This window comes from Hermetia illucens, chromosome 6 (genome assembly GCF_905115235.1).
Source record: "Hermetia illucens chromosome 6, iHerIll2.2.curated.20191125, whole genome shotgun sequence".
Classification (NCBI taxonomy): Eukaryota; Metazoa; Arthropoda; class Insecta; order Diptera; family Stratiomyidae; genus Hermetia; species Hermetia illucens.
In genome coordinates, this window is record NC_051854.1 from 44,729,201 (window position 1) to 44,752,830 (window position 23,630).

At 45.6% G+C, this 23,630-nt stretch overlaps 1 protein-coding gene across 4 annotated transcripts in view; it reads right to left on the reverse strand.

Annotated features, from left to right (window-relative positions):
* LOC119659311 (facilitated trehalose transporter Tret1-like) overlaps window positions 1-23,630 on the reverse strand; it is a 92,789-nt gene that overhangs the window by 4,780 nt on the left and 64,379 nt on the right. For all 4 annotated transcript variants that reach the window (XM_038067327.1, XM_038067326.1, XM_038067329.1 and 1 more), the window contains 5 exons: window positions 22,669-22,801; window positions 2,830-3,098; window positions 2,487-2,715; window positions 1,608-2,429; window positions 1,409-1,549 (listed from right to left, as the gene is read on the reverse strand). In XM_038067327.1, the coding sequence (XP_037923255.1) occupies window positions 1,409-1,549; window positions 1,608-2,429; window positions 2,487-2,715; window positions 2,830-3,098; window positions 22,669-22,673 (1,466 nt within the window). In that variant the 5' untranslated portion in view covers window positions 22,674-22,801. The remainder of the gene's footprint in view (window positions 1-1,408; window positions 1,550-1,607; window positions 2,430-2,486; window positions 2,716-2,829; window positions 3,099-22,668; window positions 22,802-23,630) is intronic.

The following is a 23,630-nucleotide window of genomic DNA, read 5'->3' on the forward strand; positions in this document are numbered from 1 at the left end:
CGACCGGATACCGAATGTTGCGCCATTGATGATGATGAATAATGTTAGAAACCAGGATAACCCAATCTGATCTGGGAAATAGTCATTTGAACAGAGCTGTGATTAGAGGTACGGTAGGTACAACTGGGGCCCTTCAGTCATGCACGGCAGATGCTGTGAATGTCCTATTGCATTTTCTTCCCCTGGACCCCCTAATTAAATACGATTCAGCATACAGTGTCGTCACACTCCGTGAGTCCAAATGCTGGAAAGCGACCAAAAGAGGTACATCGGGAACTTTGGGCAATTTTAACGAACTACGCCACACTCAAGCCGAGTTCCACGACGAATTTTATTCTGGATTTTCCAAGCAGTGCAAAGTGAGCACCAGCAACGCAAAGTTTAAGTTACAGCATTCTTCATTGACCCATCAAAGATGGTCTGTGGAGTCAGTGTGGGGAATTTTTCGGAATTAGTGGCGATACTGAAGCCTATTGATGCCTGGGGCATGATTCCAAACGGAATCGAGCCATTATAAACGACAGGCAGAATGATCAAAGTCTTTTTCTTCTGGATTCCTGGTCATAGGGACATAAAGGGGAATGCTTGTGCTGACGGACTGGTTAGCGGAGCTCTACTCTTAGCAGTCTCTCGGTGAACACAGTCTGCGTCCCGCTTGCGAATGTCTGGAGCGGTATCTACTCGCGCTACTTAGCAGCCGTTGACTAAAGATGGCGGAGGCTCGCGACGTGAGCCAACTCAAGGACTAAACCCTCCGTCTATAGGAAAAACCAATCGAAAGAGCTACCAGACGCATACATATGCATACAAGCTTACGGCGGTCTGCACGGAGCACTGGCTTAAAAGGAAAATACTGTCAGACTCAGTATACCCTATAATTCGTATTGCCGAAACTACGGTGGAGGGGGAGGAAACTTCAGGCATTTCCTTTACCATTTCCCACCTGTACCCACAACCAGGCTGCAGACACTGGGTAAAGCATTCTTTGAGAACCTCAAAAAGATCTGTACTTGCAGGGTGGGAGAGCTGCTATCCTTCATAAGGACTACTGGCTGGCTCTGAAGATCTGAGCCGAGAGGGTACTGCCGCCTTGCTCTTATCGTAGCAATCATCTTCTTATGAGTTCGGGGCATCAAAACGGCGCACTACAGTGCTAGTTAGGGTATAAGAGCGGCCACTAATATCTACCAGTCTACCCAATCCTTTCTGAGCCGAAATGTGGTAACTCTGCCGCTGGATCTATGATATGTAACATCAGAGTTAAGAATGGGCATTGTAAAATTCTTCATTTAGTTAGAAGCGACCTTAGGAAAGTTAAAAGAGGCTAGAACAAACACTGGTTCATTTCTAAGAAAAACCTGCTATACCAGGTACCTACCTACCTGCTATACCAACTCAATATACATACCCAAGAATATTTACAGCTGTGAACAGCCACATGGTCCCATTCAACGAAAGCCCTTTATCTAGATTGATATATGACTTAGCTCCTACGAAGGCTATCCCATAGTTGATGCCAGCAGCAAGTCCTGTCGCCAACCCTCGTGCCCTATGAACAAAAATATTCTTTGAATTCTATCCTTCAAAAAAGCTTTGCAAATTCATACTTGAATGGGAAAACTTCACTCAGCAGCATCCACGGTGTTGAGGTAACTCCACCGTAAGTGGAAAACGCGAGAACCAGGAACATTATCAACGGAAAATTCGCCGAAGGGACCTGATAACCTGGCAGTGGATTAAATGAGTTATAATTCGCTGGAAAATGTGTCTGAGCATATGATCCCAACGCAATACAACTCAAAACACATCCTGTGAACCCGATTAGGGTAATTTTTCGTTTTCCAATAATTTTCACGAACACCATACAGCTCAGATTTGCGAAAACTGAGACAAGACCCAGCACGACGGTTCCCCAGCTGGGATCCAGTTGGACGCCATAAGCCTTGAATATTTGGACAAGGAAAGGGCGCATAGCGAGGAGACCACTAAATTGTCCAAACGCGAAAATGCTCAGCACCAACGCGAAGGCTTTAAGTGTTCTTTTCCTTTTTATTTCGCCCAGTTTTTCCATTAATGTTGGCGGCGGGTGGGGACATGTAATATCCGCTTTCGCGCAATCGCTGCACTTATTTGAATTCACACTGTATCGTTGCATCTCAGAAAACTCCTTTTCCACAGCCTTTGGTGATACCCATCCCCTAAGCCATTGCAACGATTTCAAAGCATCATCCTTTCTATGCTTCGAGAGCAGCCACATTGGGGTTTCCGGGACGAAACAAATAGCGACCATGGTCATGACAGGAACGCATAAACAAACAAGCGCTGCAGTTCGCCAGTCCATCAGGGATCCTAGTAAATAGACTACAAGGAAGCCCAGGGTAACTGCAACTCCAGCACAGGAAATTAAAATTCCCCGAATGGATGGTTCGCTGGAACGGGATGAAAAGTAAATGTGATGTTACCGAGCTTTACACATGTTTGCTTACCAGATTTCTCCCACGTATGTGATAATCGGTGCTTCCATGAATCCCACACCGAGTCCTAGGAGAATCGCTCCTATAAATAGTATTTCATGGGAATTCCCATAATAGAGAAGGATCCAAGCGATGATGTGAGGTATATTAACAACTATCATTGCACGTTTGCGGCCCAGGGGCTCAGATACCCAACCGGAAAATATGCTTCCTATTGGTTGGCATATGAACGGGATACTTGCTGTGGGGGATGAGAATACAATTCAATCACTTCATTAAATAGATACAATCGAAACTGAATCGTTTCGCACGAGCATGTAAGGGATTCAATTAAGGAAGGTCGGCAACTACTCACCAAACCATGATGCCTCCCCGTCCGAGAAATGTAATGGCTCCACATAATGTTCACTTACAATCGTCCGCCGAAGTGCAGGTATGACGATAGTGGGAAAAGCTACTGATAATCCTAAATCGAACAACAGGAAGTTCTTAGCAGTACTGGCTAGTATTTGTGGCAAGATACGGCGAAATTTTCCGACTTCTGGTTTATTTTCAGTGCTAGCATTGCATGGTTGTTGTTTCTTCGCATTAGGGTCATGTGTGGTGATGTTATATGACGCTTTCCTATGAAGAGAAAAATAGTGAAAAAATTAAACAAAATAAAAAACTAATCAAAAATGAAAAGCTAAATAGGATCAGTTTCCTTCTAACACAAGCGAAGATGTCCACCAAATGTACTGAGTAATACACAACATTTTCTGCTTCTTGTAACTAAAATAAGGGAGCGTACAGTTTCAGCGGTTACCTAATGAAAAGACTTTCTGTCAGACCAGTACAGAAACAGACCGATAGTAAGACAGGGCGTAGCCCCGTGGAAGGTAATAGTTCTTGCAGCCAAAAAAAAGCCGCTACGGAGCTAGTGGTTGGAAAAAGGACTACGAGATGGCAAACTCCCCGCAGCGTGGCACACCCCTTCCGGGAAAAAAGATTGAGACACTTACCAGTCAGGCAGAAAAGCAAGTCTTCTTAGCGGAGAGGATGGGCCTCCGAAAGACAGAGGGGAGGGGAGGGATGGCTACTCAAGAATTGTCAGGTAGTCTTAGGGAAAATGAAGACTACCTGCGAAACATCTCTATGGATGTCAAAAAGGACATAATAGACATGAAGGGACGCCTGGACCTTACGACACACCTGGTGAAACTCCTGGAAGGCGGCCGAAGAGGAGCTGGGGGAAAACAAGTCGTTAGCGCAGCCTCTAACTGCGCAAAACGCGGTGCCCTCAGCCCGCCAAAGGAGGAAGGAACAACAACAAATGAGGACGAAGGAAACAGCGTAGATCTCCTACCAATGACGCAGCAAAAAGAATTCCGCGAGGTATTACACGGACTAGGCAACGTCAAGGCGAAAATCTAGCAACGAAAACTTAAATTGGAGATCGGCGGCAGTGACTCCACGGTAGCAAAATCGAGGTCAACTACAACGACAAAATCAGCGCCAAAGAAAAGGAAATGGGTGAAAGTACGGTCAGAGGCGCTTCTTATTCAACCCAACAAAGGGCGATTTATCGCGGAAGTTCTTAGAGAAATCAACCCAAATCGCTGGAGTAGGCGTAGAAACTATCCGGTAAACACAAACCGGGGGTACCGGGTCCAACTTGGGTTGATAATTAACGAGGAGAATACCTTCTACGAGACAATCCAGGGCATTCTAGGCAGTGTTTTCAGCCTAGAACTCTTGTGCACCCTCGAAATAAGGTCTGTCTCGTGCCATCACCTTTATCATGGGAACGAAAAGATCGGAGCGGCGGGTTGAAATTCGTTGCCTCAAGTGCTCGATCTACGGACACATAGTCGAGGTTTGTAAAAGGCAAGACAGAAGCTCTTTGTGTGGCGAATCCGGACACAAAGAGAAAACTTGCAGTGATCACCAGTACACCTCCTTCGAAGTAACAAATGGCTCCTCAAAGTGTTCTGATGTCTAGCGAATACCGTCCAGGGAAAATACTAGGAAAATCGACGGTGTCAAATTTCACGAATCAATCTCAAGAGGGGTAAAGAAGCCACAAGACCCGGGTGCGAATCGTAACTAAATCGTTGGTGAACCTTATCATCGCAGCTTACGACATATATGAGGTCAAAAGAAGACGCCGTCACGGGAAGTCACCTGTGTACTGATGGACCGCTAAAATCGCATGTCTACGAATGGATTGCTTCAGAATTTATTGGTGGACAAAAGAAGAGTCCATCATGGGAAGTCACTTGTGTACTGATAGGCGGCTGAAATCGCAAGTCTACGAAGGGACTGCCCCTGAATTCAGCGGATCGCGCAGCACGAAAGAGATCAAGGTAATTCTTAGATCCCCAGAATAGATGGTGATCCCGGGAGTGATCCCCGTTGCCCTTCTTGCTAAGGAGTGTCAACCAAAATGAAACTAGAAGCAGATGGACTGCGCGGCTCATTGGCAACTTATGTGCTTGGCTGAATCGGAATCATGATGAAACTGACTATTTTCTTACCCAGTTCTTAAGTGCGCAGTGTTACCCGCACAAGATTGGAAAAGCACGATCTCCGGATTGTGTGTTTTGCAATAGAGTTGTGGACGACGCTCATCACACTTTTTTCCTTGTGAAAGGTAGGATGAAATTCGTCAGCAGCTCTATTTAAAAGCAGAAAATCTCTCTTCAGACAACATTTTCGAGGAGATTCTGAGGAGCCCTGACAGGTAGAGCCGTGTTGCCAATTACTTTCGGGTCCTTCTCGTTGCAGAGAGAGAGAGAGCTCGACCGGTGGAGGAACCGGATGGTAGGGGGTTCCTTGAGCTTACAGTTCCCTTACTCCTCTTTCCTCCCGTAGGTGAAAGGAATTCCCTGATGTGAAGGCTCCGCAAGGCGGGAGCCCGAAGTAATATGACAAACGGTTCCAGGCTACCTCTCTGACGATGGAGAGGTTTTTTAGTTGGTAGTCAGATGATACACCATTGCGGGAGTCCAACACTTTGTGCGTAAATCCACTCACCTACTCCACCCCACAAAAAAAACACACACAGCAAAACTACTAGGAGACTGCCGAGGAGCAATAGCGAAAAAATTAAAGCGTTAGCATAGCCCCTAGCTACGCAAAACGCAATACCCTCAGCCCGCTAAAAGCGAAATAGATAACTTATACAACGGAAAGATACAGGTGGATCAAAACAAGGCAAAAATGCAACAACAACGTAAGCTGGATATGGCAGTGACTTTACTGTGGCAAAGTTGAGAAATTTCTTTGAAAACTCAGTAATAACGCTGGATCTTAAATCTTTCCGGAAAACTGGAGCCGGCGGTATGTGCTACTTTCCGAACTTGAGTTAAGATTGGCAATAAGAATACGTTCTCCTAGACAGTCCAGGGCATTCTAGGTACAAAGGGAGCGGCTTCCAGTGTAGAACTCATCTGCATCTAGGAAATAAAAGGTTTGGACAAAGAACAAACAAAGATATCCAAAAAGTGAAAATTCCAGTCCTCACAATCTCATGGCAGTTAATGCAAGAAAGAAGAGCTGACTCTGCGAGCAGTACAATAGGTGTTCATGATCTTTATATGCTGATACATCTGGCATTGCTGCCTCACTATCACTTGGTGAGAGATACGGTTAACTTGCAAGTGTGCGGGATTTGACCGAGGAGGTGGCTTCATTTGGGTTCGTTTAGAGGAAGTGACTTTTACCACAACTAAAAAGATCTATGCCCGTTTTTCAGAATAGACTCGATGCCTTGGATGACAGGACACCAAGCACGAATTGAACTTCGGCATATTGACTCACCGGGTTATACAATGCCACTGGATGAATCTTTCCCATAGATTCTCTAAAGAACGAGTTGTGTTACCTCTTCCAGGGAAGAAAGGCGAAATCGTCCCTGGAATTGATGTTTGTAAGAGAGTATAAGCACTTAGTTGACAATAGGGAACAACACCATTCAAGGACGACTTTCCAATCCCACTCAAAGATGAGATGCAAGACAATGACTGCATCTGCATCGGGGAAAGCAACCAGGAGGAGTCTCAGCAGTTCCATAGCCCTCCATAGCCCTCAACGTCGTCGGCATCAGCATAGTTTACGAAAGATCAAGAGTGGGAAGCAGAGGCTGGAAGAGAAGATTTTGACTGTTCAATTCTAGAAATAAGCACTAAAATTAGGAACCAAAACTTAAGGGAGTAAAATAGAAGACTTTTCACTAAAGTGGTTGGACCTAACTGGAAAATTGCATGCTTCTGTGCCAGCTAGTCTCCGGAATTTCAAAATTTGCTTGGACATTTTTTCCCCTTTCTGGTCATACAGCAAATAACACTGGCCCTCCAAACCTCGCATATTAGCGGATATCATGGTAAGGATAAGTGGTGAGAAAAACGGAGGAGTAGAGGTCACGATGAAGTTAACGATCAGAGCAGAGCTTACGTTTTCGGCAAATCTATTCCCTCAAATTATCTAGCCTGCATGGGTTGCAAACTTATGCGCAACGGTCTCAGGATGGAGAGCATCGGTTCGGTCTAAATGGCAGGTGGATGGCCAAGTGTGTGTTTTTGTCTATCGTTTTTGATATACTGCAACGCCTCAATGGCTAAAAGCATGGATGTGTAACAGTCGTTGTATGAAAACCACTCGTGCGCATCTCCAAGAGAGATACAGTTCTGGTAAGCGACAAGCCACGGCGCAGCTCTTTCCTGCTGCTTCTTTAGCATGACTGCCTTATGCCATCTGCACCTGGAGATTTATATGCGGAGAAGCTGTTTATAGCCCAGCCGATCTTGTCCTCGGTAATTACCAATTTGATAGTCTCCCGCCGCAAACCCTCAAAGTAATGCTTTGACTCACTGTCCTCCCCGCTGAGGGAAAAGTACGTTTGAACCAGCAGTTTCAAGGTTTCACCAGAAGATTCCTAGGTCTAGGTCTAGGCGCCTTTCGACTTTTGAAGAAAGGATGGGCTCATATGTTCCTTAGACAGAATCTTACTGAGTCTCGCAAATTCGCTGGTGCTTTCAATGTTCTGCCAATAGTCCAATCAGGACCGGCTCTAGGTGGTCTTGATGGCCGACTTGTATTTCTCCAGGCAGCTCTTGTGTGACTGCCAATATTTATGTCTGTAGCAGATATTTAAGATCGCCCTGGTTAGCTTCCTGAGGCACAAGACCTCTTCATTCCAAAACGGTGGCAGTGTCTTCTAGCTGTATTTAGCATGGTACGAAGACGGTATCCAATGCCTTTTCCAGAGCTCCGACCTTTGGCTTCAGTTAGCCTGCCAACTTTGCCAATTTGGGCACCGTAGCGTTTGTTGTTGACAACTTGACCAAACTTCCTTCAGTTAATCCTCCTCGGGTCTCTGAAGGGTTTGGAGACCTCTGCGTCGAGATCTAGACTAAAAAATATCTAAGTATCAAAGACCTCTGGTCAGATACTCTCCAGTTCTTCACCCTAAGAATCCCATTGTCGGTTAGTAGGGTGATATCAAGGACTTCCTCAGAACCGTCACAGTTCTTTGAGCTTGAGCTGAAGGTTGGTGTACTGCCCTTGTTACACCCTGATCGATTTTTTTAAATAATAAATTCAAAGAAGGGCTCACTTATTTGATTGATTTCTTAGCTGCCCTAAAGCGTATGCCTTGCATTGGCGTCACAGAATATCAACATGTTGGCCCTCTTTGCTACTATGGTAGTCCGCCAATAATGTAGTCCTTCTGGCGGAGTTGATTGATCGTGAGCAATGTAAGCCACGTTCTCCGCTCCTGCCTGCCCCAATTTGATTACTGGAAAACAGGTCCGGGCATAGAAAAGCGTGCAGACTTTTCCTTGCGAGAATACATGCTCTAGTTCTGTGCCGATCAGTGTCTTCTGTGCTGTGGAATAAATTATAATATTTTCTTTGGAGCCCTTTGATGGTTCAGTCGCCTTCGATCTAAGGCTCCTGTACTAGTGCGATATCGATGTCTTCCTCCTAGAGGGAGATTGGCCGAACCGCACTTCGAGTGCTGCAAATTTATCTGCGTTACCCTCAGCCTGATCTGTTTGCGTGGCGGGTTCGTCAGTCCCCGTCGGACCGTCAATTCTCACCTTAGGATTCCTGACTCCGAGCCGCAGTTTATAATCTACCTTTTCCAATGCCTCCAGGCACTCTCTGTTTATACAAAGCAGGGAAGTTTGGCTGTTTGTTAGAATTCTTCCTCCTTGATAACTATCCAGTTGTGTATTGGAATCCTGGGGTTTCGAAAGTGCAGGGATTAGATGAGTTTGTCTTTATCCATGGGGATCTTCGGCAACTTGATGCGAACGGTCAGCCTCCTGGGAATCTCGTCGTAGTCGATAACTTTGAAGTTTACACCTTCCCAGGCGTTGCTAATCTTAGCGACGCACGAATCGAAAAAGCCCCTTGTGAATTGGTCTTCGCAAGCTGTAACTTTGAACCCACGAATAACCTGAGAGGAATGAAAGTAGAGGGTTGGGTCGCGTGTGTTTGCCTATGTCGTCTAGGAGGTGCTCAATGACCATCTTCGACAGACAAGTAAGTGCTGGCCACGTCGCTGAAGGATTTTGAAGTTCGTGGCTCGTCGGCTGGTTGTTGCTACTTACCTTTCTGCAGAGGTTGCTTAGCGTCCAAACTCTGAGACACTCTGCTCCGTTTGTGTCTTGTTCACTCTCGCCTTGAGATCGATTGCGTTTGAGAGCAGTGGGTTTCGCCTTATGCTTGTCTGCCATGCGTTTGCTGCTATATTCCTCAACAATTGCTTGGTATTTAGCGAGGTCCTTTTCATCCTGCTTGTCGACAGTACCGGCCTTCTTATTCTTCGCAATTTTGCTGAGAATATGCATGGCCTTCTGGCACTGGCTCTTGAGTAGGAATCCAGTGCACTTTCGTTTTTTAGCCGGTTTCCTGTGGCCGACATTCTTGACCGTCTTTGCTTTTAAGGGATCCCTGTCCTGTTTAAGTTAAGTTCGATATTGAAAATACGGTTATGCAAGGAGTTAATGTACAAAGTTCAGAGGGTCGTTTGGGTCAAAATGTTGGTTAAGATAATAGATCGTCTCATTTGAAGCAATGGTAACCTCTAGGCATTTAGAGGCATTAGCAGAAAGGAAGCTACTCGAGACTTTCAAATTGAAGGACGTGATCATTAGTCCGAGACAATAGGAGGAAACTTATCCTGAAGACCATGGCCTGAGTTAGGTTTTCGAAGATGATTCTGTCCACATTTACCAAGGGCCATCTTAGCTTAGATTGAAAACTCAGAACACCTTGATATGTGTGAAAATTTCAACCATCTAGGTACTTGCATTCTATTGCATCATAAGATATATGAGTGTGGAATCAATATTAGGAGAACGGATAGATAGAAAGACGCCTGGATGGAAAAATACTCTTCTAATATAATAGGTGGATATATATTACCATTGCCAATATTGTCCAGTAGTACTACAAAACCTTAAAATATATGCAACATACCTGAATAAACTCACCATATGCAAATACCAGAAATATTTATTGCCTTATAAGAACTATAAAAACTTTTTCCTTCTTATCTGGAATGGATTTCACAATAAATCGTGATTCTCCAATTGAACACAAAGGTGAATCCCACCTCACTATTGGCGTTATTTATAGCAAACTATAGATCTCTCCCATATAAATAAACCCTGATTAATTTTAAAACAAAGATTTACGGCTGCGACAATATAATACAACAACAAAAGGAAAACTGCATTTTCTTCGAACAGTGGCGTCACTTTATAAAAGATAATTGACTTCGACAGAATTTCTCTGGTGTTGCAATAAATAAAACATAACTGGCCGCTTTTCACCTTGATGTGATAGGTCAGCTGTTTTGAAATTAGCAAATGCAGCTTTTATGCTAATTTTGTGTTTATAGCTTAATTTTTTACATTTCACATGACGTATCTTTCCAAAATAGGCATGGCAATCACTTAAGATTCTGGACAAGTAAAGACAACTGCACTTAAGTAGCCAAACAACTGTTTTTGTTTTACTAATTTTACCTAATGCCTCAAGACATGTCCAATTCTTATCAAGAAACTCGAATAGTAATACTGCGCGCAAAAAGATACAAGGCCGCCGTACTACATTCATATAATTCCTATAAAAATATTTGTCAAGATTTGGTTGTAATACGAAAGATATTTATGCAAAATATTCGTAGTTTAAGCATCTTACTATCAAGTCCATTAATCAAAATACGAAAGATCGCCAAAGTCAAACGAAGGAGCTTCCAAATAAGATTGAGCGAAAAGTAAGAGGATTGAAGAGGTTTAACCTGTATCTTTGATAAATTAGACGTAGTTTTTGAAAGTTGTCTTCCTTATCTATGTACGAGATCTTGCAGCAATTGAAATTTGAAACTAGATAAATACAGGGTGAACCTCTTTCAATTCAAGCATAGAAGCATCCCCTCAGGGGTCGTCAGTGACCTTTAACGGGTCGCTTACGATACGGGGGGTGACGTCCCCGATGTGCTCGAGTAAGTATTATAGTTCTGACCCCCTAGCTGGTAGTATTTCTGCATCCTAGGTAGTAGCCTCGAAAAAGCTTTTCGGTGAAAAGCGAACCCCGAATGATCGGTACATCTCGGGACACACTGGGAGTTTCCGGAGCCGGCGACAATTCTCTGTCGACGTCGATGGGGTGATGTGAGCGTAGCTCTGCCAAGGTAGTGGGCATTGAACCGTTGTTAATAGACCGCATTGCCCCGAGCGAGCGCTGATTCGTCCGTGAATTTCGGGATCAGCTAAGCGTCGGTCAGGCACATGATGCGCTGGTGAGTTTTCCATGGAGATTACAAATAACTTAATAAAAAAATCGACGAAACAACAGGGAAGGAGGAAGGAGCTGAGTGCGTTTGGGCGGAGCACAAAAATGCGCCGTTGACCTCAGCGATCAGTGAAAGAGGCAGCTAGGGTTGACATACCCGATGTGACACCGGAGCACCCAAATAAAGAGGAAGCCTTATCAAGTAGCGCAACTGACCGTGCGGAGATGGCGACACCAATACCTTGTAGTGCCCCTTTTCCGAAAGAAAGCTCAGTCAGAATCGCTAGTCCAGAGAAACGTCAGCAAATGCTACCATTTCCTTCCTCTCCTCCTGTTTCAAAATCCTGGAGAGATATGTCAGCGACTGGTTGTCCGCCCACTTTGGCCAACACATAGTGAAAGAGCAACACGGCTTCGTTAAACGTAGGTCCACAGCCTCCAACCTGCTTGACTTTACCAACTTTGTCGCCAAATGTCTAAATTCACAGCAAGAAGTGCATACCATTTACACTGACTTCGCGAAAGTCTTCGACACTGTAAATCACAAGATACTTCTATCCAAACTCGCGTCTCTAAACGCTCCCATACCACTTGTTTTATGGCTTGCCTCTTACCTTTCCAACCGATCCTGCCGTGTCTCTTTTGACGGCTGTACTTCCCGCTCCTTTTCCCCCTCTTCTGGCGTCCCGCAGGGGTCTATTCTGGGTCCTTTGCTATGTTTACTTTTTATTAACGACCTTCCTCCCCTCCTTACTTGCACCTGTTTGCTCTATGCAGATGACCTTAAGCTGTTTTCCGCTATATCGTCGCCTATGGACTGTGTTTCCCTTCAGTCTAACCTGGACACTCTGGTTCGTTGGTGTTCGACTAATGGTTTAGCGCTAAACGTCAGAAAGTGTCACTATATGTGCTATTCCCTAAAATCCTCACCCATTTCTTTCTCCTACTCCCTTAACGGACATTCCTTATCCTGCTTAAATTCCGCTCAAGACCTCGGAGTCACTTTCGACAATAAGCTCCGCTTTGGCACCCATTGCCTCGATGTCATCAACCGAGCTGCAAAATTGTCAGGCTTTATTCTTCGCTGCTCCTCTGATTTTGACTCCATCCAACCCTCCTTAGCTCTCTTCAATTCCCTCGTGAGGAATACGCTCGAGTATTGCTCCGTGATCTGGTCACCCTCCCGTAACTGTGATTGTCTTGCCCTTGAAAATGTGCAACGTAAATTCACCCGTTCCCTCTTCTTTAAGAAAAGCTTCCATCGTGTGGATTACCTCTCCCGCCTCCGCTTTCTGAACCTTCCCTTCCTACAACAGCGTAGATCCTATCTGATTCTATGTACATTGTTTAAACTTTGCTCGGGTCTGATGGATTGCTCCGCCGCTGCACCTGCCATCCTGCGTCTTATAACACAAGTAGCGCAGACATTTTCAACGTGTCCTTCGCAGAGCTCGAAGTCTACTTTCATTCCCCAATTCCCAAGCTTTGCCGAAGTTATAATGCAAAACAGCTTGGTCCTTTCAACTTCCCAACTTTAAGTAGTTTTAAACGTAGGATAAGTTTTTTCCTTTCTCCTCCTCCTGAGGCAAATAATTAATTGGAATTTTCTCTGTTTGTTGTCCGTTAATTAAATAAATAAATAAATATCATAATTCCCATTTTATAATACAAATTAATATGTACCGGAGTGCAACCGCTCACTAGTTGCTAGCATAGTTCGCTGCGGAAGTAAATGCTGATCTAGTGCTAATTAACGAGCAATACCGAAACAAGGACCCGGCCTCATGGCATCTCGACTTGTCGGGCACCGCTGCCATCTGGGTTCGGGGCGACGTTCGACTTCCTGTTCTTGCCAAAGGCCTAGGGAACGGGTTTGTCTGGATCCTTTGTTTAGGGATAACGTTTTTTAGCGTTTACCAGGCCACGAACGAGACGATGCTGGGCTTTCGGGCCACAGCTTGATGATCTGGAGGACATCGTTTCCAGCACGGAAGGACGAATGCTGGTAGGCGGTGATTTTAATGCCAGGGGAACCAGGCTCGTAGTTTTAAACACCGGATCCACGCCAACGTTTAGGCGCCCAGGCTGTAAAGGAAGCATTCCTGACATCACTTTTGCGTCGGGATCTCAGGTAACATCAGTGGACGGGTGGCGAGTCCTAGAAGATTTCTCGGCAATCGTGTTTGAAGTGGTTGATGCTACTTGCCGGTGCGTGTGGAATGTCGCGAGGGTGAACAGCGGGAAGTTCGTCGAAGCTCTTGGAGCAGGCAGGGCCGCGCTGGAGGGCGCTCCGGGGCGTGGTAGCGTTGTAGCTGACACCGTTGTAAATTCAGTGATGAACATGATAACTACGGCGTGTTAGGCTTCCATGCCCCGGCGGGGGGCCCAGGCGCGACAAGCCTTCTATGTACTGGTGGACGGCGGAAATTGCCGACCTACGGTGGGAATGTCATAAGCTCCGCCGTTTGGCGCAACGTTTGCCCGACAATGAGGATTCATGCGCCATGAAGGCACAGTATAGACTAGCAAAAAGGAGATTCCGCTGCGCTATAAATAAAAGCTAGGCGCGGCTGTCAAAACCTTGTCAGCGAAGTGAAAGAGGACCCGTGGGGGACTTGGCTATAAGCTTGTCACCCGGAAAATCGGGTTCTGGGAAGGTCCTGCATACTAAGTACCAATGAGATGAACCGCGTTGTACGGGCATTGTTCCCCAGATATCCTGCACGGGTTGATGGCATATCCACGGCTGTGTACGCTTGACGCGGCCGGGAAAGTGCTCAAGAAGCTCATCAGGAATAGACTCGCTGAAGCGATCCGCGCTGCCCAAGGTAGTTCGGGTTCAGAACAGGGAGATCTACAGTGGATGCTATTATGGAGGTCGTAGATGTGGTTCATCGAGCCGAGGCACACAACCGTCGATGTTGACGGATAGTGCTCCTCATAACGCTTGATGTCAGAAATGCCTTCAATTCCGTAAGATGGCCAGATATGCTAGGCATATTAGAAAACTCATTCCACGTGCTAAGCTATCCCTTGCCGATATTGAGGAATTATCTGAAAGCCGCTCCCTGCTATATGATACGCTGGAAGAGGATGGAAATCACTTCAGGAGTAGCACACGGATCCATCTTAGGGCCGGACCTCTGGAACGCTTCCTTGCGCATTATTTTCGGACTCGTGTTGCGCATTATTTTCGGACTCTTCTTATTGTGATGAAGGTTAAACGCGACCGGCGGAAAGATCGGATGGTAAAGGGTTCCATGAAATAAAAACTCCCTTCCTCCACTCCCGTTGATGAAAGGGATTCCCTGGCTTGAGGGCTCCCAAAGCTGGAAGACCGGGTGTGCTAGCCTGAAGTAATGTGTCAAACGGTTCCAGGCTACTTCTCGGCTGACAGGGAGGTGTTCAGTTGGTAGTCCGACAGCGTGCTGTTGCAGGAGTCCAAAAAATCCTTCGAAGGATTCTTCTCTCTAACGCGGCCAAGAGTTTGCATTTTTTTAACTAAGAACCCAAGTCTCCGAGGAATACATGAGGCCTGGCAAAATCATTATCTTGTACAGTAAGAGCTTTAACCCTATGGTGGCGAAATAGTTTATGTAAGGTGAAATGAAATAGGTTCTGTTGAGTGCCAACAACCGTGCGCGGATTTCATCGTCATAACTTTTATCAGCTGCACCATATATTTTGTCTTGTCTTCAGTGATGTGCAGCCCAAGATCTCTCTGGATGAAAGCACTTTGTACGTCTCGGGTCGTTCTTCCCATCATGTCGATATCGTCAGCATAGGTCAGAAGTTAGGTGGGGGGAGTGGGGGTCGTACCCTTCGCATTTACCTCAGCATCACGGATCACTTTCTCCAGGGCCATGTTAAAGAGGACGCATGATAAGGCATCCTCTTGTCGTACACCGTTGTTGATGTCGAATGGTCTTGAGGGTGATAGTGTGGTGTGTGGTGGTAGTTTCTCCATCACTTGCCGTTGATGCTTCATCTCCAGGGCATTTGTTAGCTGCGATTATTGCGGCATCTATTTCACCCTTATAGGTATTACCGAGGACTATGTTGTGAATGGCTTCCGTATTCACTCTTACCTGATTGCCAGAGGGCGATTCAATTACAGATCACAGCACTATGCCAACAAGATAGTGATCCGAGTCTATATTGCCCCCCCCCCCTCCCTCACATAGCAGCGGTGAGAGAGGGTTGCCCATTGCTGACCCGGAGATAGTTTTATAAAATTTATTCCTGCATGTGAAATAGGATTTACTCATGTACGTGATGGCCAGTTTCTTATATTCTTTAGCCTTCTTCTTCCATTCGGATGGGTTTTTGTGTGTCGTGATCGGAAGTCGGTTACTATAACTGGGGGTAATAATTCCCGCCAAACTGAGCTTTAGGGAATACATGGCACTCGCAACAATGTTGCTGAATGTCGGATTGGCTTGATTTTGATAGTTTAGAGGTATCACTTCCCTTAAATACGCTATAGTGTACAGAACTGTCAGGCTACGTAGATCTAGGTGTTGGGCAGCAAAGACCTACGCCATAGCAATTCTGAGGACTCCCAACGGATTTTGTTGCAGGCTTTCCTACCAGGACAGAGTGGAAGTCCAGCGAAGTTTTGCAAAGTTATGACGTAGTATTCTTCGTTGCCGGATCAAACATGGTCTGTGAAGTCGGTGCGGAGGTTTTCTCGGGTATACACAGTATAAGATACGGTCTTCCGAGAATTGTCAGTGTATTTCTTGCGGTATTGACGATACCCGAAATCTGCAGATGACTGGGGATTTCCAAGCTCTAAGCCTAACATAGACACTCCAACGTCAACAAAGCGATCATTAAGGCTTTTACTTAATGGGTACATACTCCAGGTGGGTGGAAAGGCGGCACGATCAAAGTCACCCTCCTCTGGGTTCCCGATTATAGAAACATGAACAGGCAAGAAGGTTTACCATCTGGACGAAATTGAGGAGGATTTGACGAGACGCGTGCTGATGCGTACAGGATTGTAATGGTTTACACGGGGCACTGGCCTATAAGGGACCATGAAAGAAATTCTCAGGCGTTTCCTTTGCTATTGCTTAGCTCTATTTAGAGACAGGCTGTGGACACTAGGTAATCAATTCTTAGGGAACCTCAAGGAGATCTCCATTGCAAGGTGGGGCTGCTGCTATCCTTCATAAGTGCTATGGGGTGGTTCTGAAGATCTGAATACCCCTTGTTTTTCCCACATCACCCATGGTTATGAATAAAATCCGGCTCGATGGGCTACGGTGGGCGGGTCATCATATCCCTGTGGGTGAGGATGACCAACCCGGAAAGGATGTAAAAAATATTTTAATCGCGGTAGTAACAAAAATTTAATCGCTTGCAGGTAGGTAGGTAGGTATCAGTGGCCGCTTCGAGGAGCCCAATTAGCGATGTCGTGCACCGTTTTGATGCCATAAACTCCTAATACCGTGACTGCTGTTATAAGAGCAGGGAGGCAGAGTCTAGCCGGTTCGAATCTTCAGAGCCAGCCCGTAGCAGCTCTCCAACCCTGCAACTATAAATCTCTCTGAGGTCCCCAAAGAATGGTTTACCCAGTGTTCGCAGTAGAAATGCATGAAGGTTTCCTTTCCTTCTCCACAGCTTCGGCAATGCAAATTGTAGGGTATGCTGAGCCTCGTGGTATGATCCCCTATGGGCCAGTGCCCCGTGCAAACCACCGTAATTTTGAATGCATTTGCACGCGCCTGGCACAGGAGCTCTCGTAATCGGGCTATGTTATAAGCGGGCCAAATTCTCCTTGACTTGGCAGAGCTGGTAAGCCTTCACCATCTAAGACCCGCGGCTGCTAGGTAGTGCGGGTAAACTGAGCCCTTGCAGTCGCCAGCGAAACACCGACTATACTCACCAAAGGGCTACGAAGGGCAAAGCCTGGCCTGGCCAATCCGTCACTCCCGTCATTCCGCTCTATGTACCTATGCCCGGGAACCCAGAGGAGGATGCCTTGAGCGTACCACTCAGACGGTTCAGCGCATCTCTGCACTGTCCCACCAGCCTGGAAGATGTCGTCGCTGAGTACAAGGCCTTGATGGCGCTTGACTGTCGATCAGAATGGCTCTGTTGCGCTTGGGGCTCGAATATCGCTCCAGCCATCGACTGACTTCCAATATCACCAATACTTGGAATACACTGGTGAAATATGGGAGACCATACGACTTGGATACACTGAGTGTATTCGAGAAAACCCCCTCGCCGGCTCAACAGGCCATCTTTGGTCCATCGATAAAGAATACTTTGTCATAACCTTGCAACACGCCGCCGGTCTTCCACTTCGCCCTGGTTGGAAAGTTCAAAGCAAAGTTTCTCGTGAAGTTTAGCTGGCGTGTGACATAGTCCGTGAGGAATGCCTAGATTTCCCGAGGTACTTTATCTAGGATGTTGCTGTGGCTGTAGGACTTCGCTGCCCAACATCCGGACTCACGTAGTCTGACGGCACTGCACGCAGCAATGTATTTAACGTGGAGGTCTAGGGGGAGGAGATGCAGGAGTAGCATCTGCCGGGCAGGACTGCTTGCAAGTAGCTTAGTATATGGTAGAAGGTTCATTAAAATTATACTGAAAGATTGTTATAAATAGTGTAGGTTATCGAACGAAAGCTCCTACTGTTAATTGTTGCGTCTCTGCGCCGTTGAGACCATATCAACAAATGCATAAATGTGGAATTATACCTAGCAAATATTACAGACATTATAAATCACATTGATACCATTTATTAATGCAGTAACGCCAGGCTTTGTCCCTGAAAACAACTTCAGTATCTATAATAATGCCAAAGCTATTATATTTCTCAACGTCCTAACTATGGTCAAATATGGTAGAATCTTATCTGGAAATTCCCGCATAATCTCCCAAGTTGAAATCATGGAAAGACTTTCTTCCATAAAGGGAACAATAAGAGGCTTTGGTTTTGAAACACTTATCCTTCAGTAAAAGTAATATTGAATGAAGGGCGGAAATAGAAAGTGCTCCACAAGAAAAAGACAAGTATGATAAGTTAGAGATGCAGAAGAACCATGTCAACTGCATTAAGGGAGTCATTTGTTCAAAGTTAAACGCACCAAAGGTGCAAGAAAATGGCCTGTCGGAAGCTTTTTGAAGCAAATATGGCTTACCTGCATAATATTATGTTTTTAGCGGAAATTACCTCAAGGAACAAAGGGGATGCTTTTAATGTCAAAAATGTTATCTCCTAGAGGGAAAGGATGATAAGTGGAAAAGCTAAAGAGATAGGAAGTAAGTACTCCATGCACGGAAACGAAAGTAGTTTTATCGAACAGGTAGGTAGGTGGGTTTGGGGATGTCAACATTTGTTCATATAGTGCAAAAGTGGCGGCTTGTGTGCTGATATATTTTTGGAAATTGGATTATGTGCAGTTAAATATTCTACGATATTCTACTGGTCATCAAAACTCAATTACCTTTGAGATAGCTAAAAACTGTTTGTTGCAAAGAAGTTTTCAAAAATTTATTAAGAAATTGTGCATCAGTGGCTACCATTAGAAAAGGACATTAAGAGTTTCCTCAAGGCCAATATTCAACACCTCAAATGCTTGACCAGAATTTCGAAACCGCCAATGCATTAACAAAAATTAACTTCAGCTTTTAAGACTTTTGTCTGAGAATCGAGGGATTCGTCGCCATCCACTTAATGGCGGACCGGGCCAGTTGGAAAGCAACATACTTCCACGCTTGTGGTTCACGGAACCCTCATTTTTGAGCAAGCAACCAAACTGCAAAAAACTTACTTGCGGTTTCGTCCAGGGCAGAGGCAACTCATCAGACGCTGCCTCACCTCTGCCCTGGGAGTAATGTCGTATTTGTGATCGAAATTTGACGCTTTATTTAACATACTTAGAATTATCCAATTTAAGTCCATAGTTGAGAAGCTCATAGTGGATGACTCTCTTCCAATCCCACCAAACACACAGCAAAACCTTCTTGGCCGTCAATCCGGGCTTGGCGATAGGTTGGGCCGGCTCGCCGCGCTTCGACCACGATCTTTTTAGCTTAAGGTTGTCGTATGTGATCCACTTTTCATCACCAGTCACCATCTGCTTCAAAAATGGGTCGAATTCGTTCCGTTTTAGCAGTGCATCGCAGACGTTGATTCCGTCCAAGAGATTTTTTTTGCGTCAACTCGTGTGGCACCCAAACATCCAGCTTTTTTTGGAATCCAATCTTCTGCAAATAGTTCCAAACGGTTTTATACTCTATACCCAGTTCCTGGCCAATCGAGCGAGTGCTCACATGCCGGTCTACTTGGATGATTTCGACGATTTTATCGGTTTCTACGACGATTGGCCTACCAGTACGGGGTGTATCTTCGACATCCACTACACCAGAACGAAATCGATCGAACCAACGCTGTGCTGTGCGAATCGTTACATTATTGGACCCATAAACTTCACACATATTTTCGGCCGCCTTCGTTGGATTTTTACCTCTCAAGTAGTAAAAATGTAAAATATGACGAATTTCTTGCTTGGTGGACTCCATCTTTGACGCGCTATAACTTGAGACTGAAACGTATGATCACAACACTGTCAAAGAGACACTTGTAGCGCAGATTGTCGTTTTCAAATCGCCGTATAGAATGACCCGATGTGATAAGTACAACACAAGATATCTTTAAGTGTCGCCATCTATTGACAAAATACGACATTTCGTTTTCCCCAACTCTATATTAATTCATTCGTTTATCATGCATATATTTTTGTCGCTTCCTCTTCAGAATCTGAGCACTTAGAACATCTCGAGTGCATTTTTCAACCCCCTGACGGTATCCAAACTGACCCAGAAAAGGTTGAGGCAATAAAGAACTTTCCCCCACCAGGCACGGTAAAGGATCTGCGAAGGTTCTTGGACATGTTAAACTTCTATCGTCGTTTCTTGCCCAAGGCCGCTCATCACGAAACGATCCTGAATACCTTCTTGTCTGGGCCCAAAACTAAAGATTCCCGCGAGGTTGCGTGGTCTGCTGAGGCCGTCCATGCATTTGAATCGGTCAGACAATAGCTTGTTGATGCAGCACTGCTCGCATTTCTCCAGCCAAATGCACCCCCAGCTGTGTTCGATGTTGTCTCAGATACTGCGGTAGGCGAGGCTCTTCACCAATGGGTGAATCAAATCTGATAACCGTTGAGCTTCTTCTCAAAACAACTCAACCCAGCTCAACGCAACTACAGTGCCTATGATCGTGAACTACACGCCGCATACCTCGCTATAAAATACTTCCGTTTCTACCTTGAGGGCAGTCCGTTCATGGTGTCCACGGACCAGAAGCCCCTTACTTTCGCGCTTAGACAAAAGCCCGACAAAGCGTCTCCTCGTCAACTTCGTCACTTGAGTTATATCAGCCAGTTTACTTCTGATATCCAGCACGTGTCCGGAAAACGCAATATTGTTGCAGACGCTTTGTCTCGAATCTCTGCCGCGGTCGATTATATCGCAATCCCCGAGGCACAAATGGACCACGCAGAACTTCAGAGCCAGAAGGCAAACTGCAAATACAAAATCGAGGACTTTCCTATTTTCTGCTCAAACTCTCATTTACTCTTCGAGACGTCAGATAGGGGACCCAGGCAATTCATTCCGGTCGATTTTCGCCGGGAAGTATTTCACCCAATACTCTATCTAGCGCATCCAGGCATCAGAGGTTCATCGTTCTAGTTATTGAAAAATACTTCTGGCCATCTATGAACAAGGACGTAAGCTCTGGGGCCAGACAGTGCATCGTGTGCTAGAAGTGCAAGGTCAACAAGCACTTTCGAAAGGAAGTAGGTGTATTCCCTATGTCAACTAGGCGCTTCCACCATCTCGACATCATCGGCCTTTTGCGAGATTCGCACGGATTCAAGTATTGCCCCATAATCATCGACAGGTTTACGCGGTGGCTTAAAGCAATACCTCTGTCTGACATTACGGCACAATCATGTGCCGAGTTAGGAAAGCTCCTTGGCTTCAAACGGTATAGGACTATTGCATACCATTCACAATCCAATGGTATGCTGCAACATTGGCACCAGACCCTGAAGGCCACCTTAATGGCTCGCGACGATCCGTCGTGGTTGCGGTCCTTGCCTTATGCCCTCCACGGCCTCCGTACAGCCCAGCGGGAGGAGTTCGCGGCCAGCTTAGCGGAAATGGTTTACGGGGAGAATCTACGCCTCCCCGCCGATCCTGTTCTGGACACCAGAACAGGTTTAAGCGACTCCGGAATGCTGCGTTTGCTTAGTGACGCGGTTTCGAAGATGCGCCAACTCCACCATCCCGACACGCGACATCGGAGGTCAACACCCCCAAGGATCTTAAAACGTGTAGACAGGTCTTCATTACGATGGACGTACCTCGGAGGCCGCTGTAACCACCATACGAGGAGCCGTTTGGGGTTTTGGAACGAAGTGAGTACTCGTTCAAGCTCGACGACCAGGGCGGGCCAAAATGGGTCTCCTAGTCGAGGCTGAAAGCATTCGACGAGCCCTTGGTCGCTTCGGAAAAACGCCCTTGAAACGTCAGATTCACCCAGTGACCCAATTGGCGGGATCGCGTGGTCAGTTTACTTCGCTGAACCCGCGCGGTTTCAGCTGAGGGCGGAGTAATGTGGTGGCACAAAAGAGGCGCCAACTTGAACGCCACCTCGAATTCGCCTCTGTCGCCACCTCGAACAACCGTGGAAACAGTTGATGGTTATTGGCTGCTAACAGAGCCTATTTCAGCTTACAAAAACTGTTTCGCTCGAATTGTCTCACCATAAGGCCAAAGCTCTTACTGTACAAGACTATGATCTTGTCAGTCCTTATATATTTCTCGGAGACCTGGGTTTTTAGCAAGAAAAATTGCGAACTCTTGACGGCGTTCGAGAGAAGAATCCTCCGAAGAATAAGGGAAGAAATGATGATGATATTCAATGAAAATAATGTTTACATCCTTCCTTTGCATGTATGAGGGGCCAGCTTTAATCTCCACGTGGATTTATGTTAATCACTATGCGTGGGATTTCGTAGTTCCCATATGTCCACCAAATGAAAGGTTTTGTTGAATTTGGATGACTATGTAAATATCTGGGTGCATTATGATTGGCGTAACTAAAATTATGGTTATATAGCTAGTAGTGTATATCCGTTGAACATATCCGATATTCAATTCGACGTGGTACTTACGGTTTATCTCTTAGGGATTACCAATTTGACGCAAAAGAGGCAGTTTTGATCTATTGTCACTTTGTTAATAATAGTAGGATTTCCACCGAACTTTCTAATATGCTGCTTCACATTAAAGCCGATATTATTGCAAAATTATACGGATGTAGGGTGAAACTAAGGGGGTTCCTATTAACAAAGACTAAAGCAGAAAAACTTACCCCATGGTTTGATTCGGTCCTAACCCAATCAGTTCTGCATTACTTCCTAGAAGGTTTTAGTAAATATGTTATGCGAAACCGTTTTGAAAGACTTCGATTACAATTCCATTTATTATTGCTCTTCTTCTAATATCTGAAAAGAATAAAGAAGGGGTAAATTAACATATGTATAATTCAAGAATGGAGCAATTAATTCAAGTACAGGTCAAGACTGAAGAATTTTCAACATCGACTTTCATATAAAGAATCGGTTGCGCCGTTGAGTAGAAGAAAAGGATGATCGGTAAGATTTCCTTCTTATTATCGATGACGTTCACTGCGATATCTTGTCCAGAAATTTTTATATGTTTACTGCCCCTCCGACACCACCTTGCCGTGGTGAAGGATCCTGTGGTAGTTTACTACTACACTAAGGGTGTCGAAAAACACATGAAGATGGAAACAAAGGATTGTAACTCTCCAAGTGGTAAGAAGTCACAGACTTCGAATCCATCCGCGACTTTGAGAAATCAGGTCGTGGCAAGGCACGGATCTTGAAGGCCTTACCAGATTCATGTTCCGACACGGAGAAATCTGTGCAAGACACTCTGCTTCTGTGGAAAACCTGCACCCGGTGTCTGTGGCGCCGTCAGCCAGAAAGGATAGTGCAGCAACTCCCATCATGAGAGGAACTGGAAACCAGAATAAGGCCAGCTTATCGATGATACTGTTGCCTCATTCTTCCCAAAAGGGAGAGGAAGGCTCAATAGAAGGAAACTTCAGCCGCAAAGGAGAAAGGACTATAGGCTTGCCTGCCAGAACCTTTTCCTCCGCCTCTACCAAGAAAACCAGAAGAAAGGGAAGCTATTGTATGTGGAAATAGATCCATGCAGTCCGAACACCGTGAACCTGGGCGGGCTCCCAACCGACGACAACGGAGGGTACTGCGAAAGAAGATGAAATTTCTTAAAAATAAGGACATG